Source organism: Dipodomys ordii, unplaced genomic scaffold, assembly GCF_000151885.1.
Source record: "Dipodomys ordii isolate 6190 unplaced genomic scaffold, Dord_2.0 Scaffold66, whole genome shotgun sequence".
Lineage (NCBI taxonomy): Eukaryota > Metazoa > Chordata > Mammalia > Rodentia > Heteromyidae > Dipodomys > Dipodomys ordii.
In genome coordinates this window covers 1,742,871-1,749,547 of record NW_012267282.1, presented here as the reverse complement: position 1 = coordinate 1,749,547, position 6,677 = coordinate 1,742,871, and the positions used below count along the sequence as shown (strand labels likewise).

General features: G+C 59.9%; 1 protein-coding gene across 1 annotated transcript in view; it reads left to right on the top strand.

Moving 5' to 3' along the window:
* Positions 1-235: 235 nt before the first annotated feature.
* The window catches only part of Tmem132c (transmembrane protein 132C), an 8,264-nt gene continuing 1,822 nt past the window's right edge, over positions 236-6,677 (top strand). The window contains exons 1-4 of the mRNA XM_013023165.1: positions 236-371; positions 3,950-4,155; positions 5,629-5,911; positions 6,392-6,583. Coding sequence (XP_012878619.1) covers positions 276-371; positions 3,950-4,155; positions 5,629-5,911; positions 6,392-6,583 — 777 coding nt within the window. The 5' untranslated portion in view covers positions 236-275. The remainder of the gene's footprint in view (positions 372-3,949; positions 4,156-5,628; positions 5,912-6,391; positions 6,584-6,677) is intronic.

Genomic DNA, 6,677 nt, shown 5'->3' with positions numbered 1-6,677 from the left:
AGCCTCAGTTCATCCGCACTCAAACCTCTGCCTGACACCCCTGCAATACGGAAGACAAGAGACGTCCTTCAGACTCTGTTCCCTTTTGGTGAAGGTCCTAACACAAAGGCTATGGAACGTTGCTTCTAAAGCAGCTCCGGTGCCCGCTGGCGCGCGATCCCCTCCGCCGCACGCCCGGCCCCAGCGGGCTGGGGTCCTGCGGTCACTCGAGTCTGCTTCTCCGGCAGGACACAGAACTCCTGAACACGGCCATCCTCACGGGGAAGACGGTGGCCATGCCGGTCCGGGTGGTGTCTGTGGAGGAGAACAGCACCGTGAGGGACATCTCGGAGCAGGTGGAGTGCAAGTCCGCCGACGAAGACGTCATCAAGGTGAGTGGCTGCCGGGCGCCGGACCCGCTGCGAGCCTCGCGCGGCCAAAGTCCCCTCCCAGAGTTGCAACCATCACACGCGTTGCTCTTAACTGTACACCCTGCAGGAGGGTCTCGTGCGTTGATCTCTCAGAAGCAGAGTCAGAGGCTGGCCGAGGGGAAGGCGGGGCGCCAGGATGGTGGGCTCGGCCGGGTGGGCGTCTCCTGGGAGAATTCTCCAGGATAGACCCGTCTTCTAGAGGAGAGACATCTTGGAGCCTATGGTGGCCAGGAGAGAAAACTTGGAAGCGAATTTCATCAAGTTCTATGCAGAACCAGACCTTAGCTCCTTACGAATGATTTTGATATGCAGCCCATTACTAATATTTCCAGGAATAGACTCGGTATCCTTGGGGAAATAAACGCATTCAGATTGGAAATTGCCTCCCGGACTGAGCGGGGAGGGGCTGTGCAGGGCTCCTAGCAGGGCCGCGTGGGATCCGAGTCCCAGGAAGAAGCCGGGAGCCTGGGCCACGCTGCCCCGGGCCTGAGCCCGGCACTGCCGGTCTGGCTGCTCGAGGGCCACTCGAGAGAAGTAGTTGGGTGCAAGTCAGGTTTAACCGGTGTTTCCCTGCGGTGGGCCCAGGAGGTATAAGATGTAGTGGGGGGTCATCAAGGATCCAAAGGCTCTGAAGGCTCTGAGATCTTACCCCAGTGCAGCCTGGGAAATCCTGTCACACTCCCACAGCTGCGGGCCGAAGACAGGGGGCAGAGGCAGGGGGCAGGGTGAGACCAGCAGGGTGAGCAGGGCTGAGCTGTGTGCGTGTGTGCGCGCATGTGTGTATGTGCGTGCGTGTGTGTGTGTGTCAGCAGCCATGTTACAGGAGCAGCGTGGGCCCGGGGCACACCTATCTATGTCTTGGGGGTGGCGGGAGTGGGCTGTTTGGAGCACCCCGCACCTGAGAATCCCTGTGCTCCAGAGCTCCACAGGCCCTGGGCACCTGCCGAGGTCGTGAGGGTGGGGGACAGAAAGGAGTCTGGGGACACCGCAAAAGAGGCCCTGGCCGGAGCCTGGTCCTGCTCCGCTCCCTGCCCTGCTCTCCAGGTCACGCGAGTCCGCCGGGGTCGCGCCAGCCCCTCCGCCCGGGGATTTGGTGGCGACGGCTTGCGCTGGCTGAGCTGGGCCCAGCCCTCTCCCTGGGGGAAGCCTCACCTCTCCTGGCCCAGCACGCAGTTCTGTCTCCGTCTGTGTGCCTGCCATTGTCCCAAGGATGCCAGACCAGAGCGCAGAGCCAGCAGAGATGCACAAGGAAGGCTGTTCCCAGAGTTTGTGCCTCTGCCGTTTGTCTCCCGGCACTGCCTCCATTCCCTGCAACCCTTCAGTGTGTGTGTGTGTATGCAGGCACGCACGTGTGCACACACACACGTGATGGAAAGGACACTCCCAGCCGGAGCCATCGGCCCTCCTGGTGAGCTGAGGATGCGGGCTGGATGGTGTCCGGTTGAACCCTGGACACGTGGCCACCCGTGGGTCTGACCCGGCCTCCTGAAGAAACCTTTGGTGACTCCGGAAGACTCCTTTGTCCTCCCTCTTCTTGTCTGTCGCTGGGAGCTCCCGAGAGGACTGTAGTGTGACGAGGCTGGGAGGCAGGACGGAGCACACCTGAAGGAAGGATTCCCCCCTGCACGAGAGCCTGCGCCTTCTGTGAAGCCCGCGTGGTTCCCGCCTCTCACTCAGGACGAGGCGGATGCCTCCGCAGCAGCAGGCCCGCCGGAGCCTCCGGGACCAGGCCCCGCCGCGTGGGGCAGCCCCGCGCCCGCGCTCCTCCTGGTTATTTATACATTCCGGAGAGGCGTGCTCCCTCCCACACACACGCCGAAAGGTAATAAATGAGCGGAGTCAACGGCCTGTAAATTACAACATTGATTAAAGCAGTGATTACTGATAGAACTCTTGCTCGGCTGTTATGCTAATGTCTTCCCGGCTCCGAGACGCTGTGTCCACCCGAATGGCAGGTCTGGGACAGTGGCTGAAATTGGCCTCCATTCTCGATCCGTGTAGACATGTGCTCTAACCTACTCTGGCCGGGAGAGTGAGAAGGCCGAGGCCGAGTTCCCTCCCCCGCCGTCGTCCCTGACAGATGGCGGCCGTCCTCCGGCCCAGCCCTCCCAGCTGCCCGAGCAGACAGAAGCGTGAGAGGCAGGAGACAGTGGATCCCAGAGCAGCCGTGGAGGGGCCCGAGGCTAGGAATGGGGGGCAGGTCACGGAGGCTCATCGCTCAGCCCTGGGCCGGACCCACAGGTCCCCCGCCCCCGGGACCTCCGTCCCTTCTAGGGGACACAGACTAGCACAGAGACAAGGAAACCAGCAGCTCTGTACCGCCTCGCATGCGGAGCCCTGATGACGTCATCACAGAAGCGCTGTGTGCCTGCAGCTCTCCAGGGAGAATTCGCTTTTCCTGTATTCTCACTGGAGTTCATGACCCTACCATGTCAGGAAGCACTACCTGAGAACTTTCTAGAAGCTTTCACATAGATTTTTGTGTCCACTGTTGGGCTCCCTCTCGGTGTCTCAGTCTCCCCCTTTGGCCCCAAATCCGTGATGGTTGCTCTGAAGCAGACATGGAGGAACGGCACCTGCACCTTCCCGTCCGTCCGTCCGTCTGTCCTTCATCGCCCATCTGCATCCATGTGCCAGCCATTCGTCTGCCCATTTATCCATCTGTCTGTCCATCCCGACTTCTTCTCTGCCACCTTGTCCACCACCCCCACCCCTTGGCAGAATCAACCGTGCCAAATCCCGCTTCATCAAACCAACTGCACCGAATCTGGCTTCATCAACCAACTACACCGAATCCGGCTTCATCAAACCAGCTGCACCGAATCTCACTTCATCAACCAACTACACCGAATCCAGCTTCATCAAACCAACTACACCGAATCCAGCTTCATCAACCAACTACACCGAATCCAGCTTCATCAAACCAACTACACCGAATCGGCTTCATCAACCAACTACACCGAATCCGGCTTCATCAACCAACTACACCGAATCCGGCTTCATCAACCAACTACACCGAATCCAGCTTCATCAAACCAGCTGCACCGAATCTGGCTTCATCAACCAACTACACCGAATCCGGCTTCATCAAACCAGCTGCACCGAATCCAGCTTCATCAACCAACTACACTGAGTCTGGCTTCATCAACCAACTACACCGAATCCAGCTTCATCAACCAACTACACCGAATCCAGCTTCATCAAACCAGCTGCACCGAATCTGGCTTCATCAACCAACTACACTGAATCGGCTTCATCAACCAACTACACTGAATCCGGCTTCATCAACCAACTACACCGAATCCGGCTTCATCAAACCAGCTGCACTGAATCCAGCTTCATCAACCAACTACACCGAATCCGGCTTCATCAACCAACTACACTGAATCCGGCATCATCAAACCAGCCACACCCAAAGCTCATCTAAAGCACTGCATTGGGAGAACCTACGCTGAGCCCGTGTGCCGGGCACGGAGGTGGGGCGCGTGTGGAAAGGGCCGGCCGCGCACCGCCAACCCCTCCCCGCCCTGTCTCTGCAGGTGTCCGACCACTGTAACTATGTCTTTGTCAATGGCAAAGAGATGAAAGGCAAGGTGGACGCCGTGGTGAACTTCACCTACCAGCACCTGAGCGCGCCCCTGCACGTCACGGTGTGGGTGCCCCGGCTGCCGCTGCAGATCGAAGTCTCCGACACCGAGCTCAGCCAGATCAAGGGCTGGCGGGTCCCCATCGTGACCAGCAAGAGGTGAGCCTGGCCGGGCGGGGAGGGGGGGTGCAGAGCCATGACAGGGCTGGCTGACTCACCGTCTCTGGCTTGGAAGGGCCAATGCAAAGGCACTGGAATCCCCTGACCCCAGCAGCAGTCCGCCAGGACCAAGGCCCAGGGGCCACCCAGCCCGGTCCTCAGGCTGCTAAATAGCAAGTCATGTCAAACCCAGGTTCTGTCAAAGGCAGGAGGTCGGGATCTGGCTTTCCCAGCCTCCCATGGGATATCCTGAGGATGGATGCAGATTACAGGCGTGAGCACCGGCGCTTGGTCAGAAAATGTTTTAATCTCATAGCACTACAAGGGAATCTGCCTATGTAGATGGCTGCCAGTGATGCTGCACCGTAACCATCAGGGCCATGCCCACGGTCCCAGGCAGGGCCTGCATCCTGAAGAGCCGCAAGAAAAGCAGCAGGCACACAGAGAGGCAGAGCACGGCCACGGGAACATGAAGGCCCGTGGCCTGGTGTGTGGCCGGAGAATGGGCTTGTTCCACACTCCCAAGGGGAGACAACCCAGCTGGGCTCCCATTCACCCCGGCCACTCCCCATCTCTGTAAGCCTGCCTCAGTCTCCCCATCTGGACGTAGGTAGATTCCCTTGTAGTGCTGTGAGGTTAAAACATTTTCTAGCTGGGCACTCGTGGCTCACACCTGTCATCCTAGCTACTCAGGAGGCTGAGATCTGAGGATCTCGGTTCAAAGCCAACCCAGGCAGGAAAGTCTGTGAGACTCTTATCTCTAGTAAACTACATAAAAAAAACCAGAAGTGGTGCTGTGGCTCAAGAGGTAGAGTGCTCACCTTGAGCTGAAGTGCTGAGGGACAGCGCCCAGGCCAGAGTTCAAGCCCCACAGCTGACCAAAAATAAATAAAAACATTTTCTGCACAAAGTTCAGTCTTTAAATTATTTAATTTGTGTGCATTTTAATTAAAATTTAGCCACATAAGGCTAGTGGCTACTTTTGGGACAGTGTGTGCACACAGGAAATATTCTTACTCCTGTGTGTGTTTGTGTGTGCGCGCACATGTACGTGCACATGTATGTGGTGTGTGTGTGCATGTGTGCACGTGCACATGTATGTGTGTGTGTGCGTGTCTGCTGGTGCTAAGGCTTGGCTCAGGGCCTTGCACTTTTTGCTCAGGGCTGGCACTCTACTTGTGGCACACTCTGAGGGCTTTTTGATGGTTAATTGGAGACAGACATTCCTGCCTGAGCTTACAGTGAGCCAAAACCCTCAGGCCTCAGCCTCCTGAGCAGCGAGGATGACAGGCGTGAGCCACCGGCTCCTTGTCAATAACCGTACTGCAGGACAACGGCAGAGCCAGGGCTCCTCCAGCGGCATGGGCTCCAGGTCAGCGCCATCTCCCCGAGGCGGAGACGGGCGCGCACCCAGCTCTCGAGCGCCCTCCCTTCCTGTCCTGCTGTGAGAGCCAGCCCCTTGTCCTCCCCCAGGCCCGCTCGGGACAGCGAGGAGGAGGAGGAGGCAGAGGAGGAGGAGCAGCGGGGTCGAGGCTGCACTCTGCAGTTCCAGCACGCCACCGTGCGGGTCCTCACCCAGTTTGTGTCGGAGGGCGCCGGGCCCTGGGGCCCGCTGAGCTACCTGCTCAGCCCCGACTGGCAGCTGGACATCACACACCTGGTGGCCGACTCCCTGAAGCTCGAGGCTCCGCACGTGGCCACGCTGCGGGACGGCCGGGTGCTGGTGGGGCGGGAGGTCGGCATGACAGCCATCCAGGTAGGCCGCCGTCTGTCCACCCCACGAACGTTGCCTGCATCCTCCCTCCTGCTCATAAACAAAAACACCACCCGGGGGACAGAGGCGGGGCACGGGGCAGTGCTCCCGTGGGCAGGTGCTGTGCTGGTGGGCAGCACGGAAACCCGGTTCTCCCATCAAGAAGTTGACTCAGAATGCAGCCCTTGGGGACCTGGCCCTGGTGGCCGTGTGGTCCTCCCTGCCGGACCTTGGACAGGGAAGGAGTCCTCATCTGGGCGGCAGGGACCTTTCCTTTATAAACACAATGGCTCTGGCTCTTTTAGTCTGTCCGTCTGGGACAGGAGCTGCGAGGGGCGGTGGCCGATCTCCCAGGCAGTGTCCCCAGTGGCTCCACGTGTCACCGGGGTGTGCAACGCCTTTGTCCCGTGCTGTGCGCCCGGGCCCTTGGGAGCGAGACACAGAGGCGCAAGCCCCACATCCCCTGTGTCCCTCGGCCCGCAGGTCCTGTCCCCACTGTCCGACTCCATCTTGGCGGAGAAGACGGTAACCGTGTTGGACGACAAGGTGTCGGTGACGGAGCTGGCTGTGCAGCTGGTGGCCGGGCTGTCCGTCACCCTGCGCCCCAGCGTGGACCGGAGCCAGGCAGTCACCGCCGTGGCCACGGCCGAGGAGCTGCTGCGCTCCCCGAAGCAGGTGGGTGGCAGGCCGCCTCGCACACACCTGGCTCACAGGTGCCAAGGGGCGGGGCCGTGGTGCGGCGTGGGGTGGGGCCGGGGTAGGGCGGGGT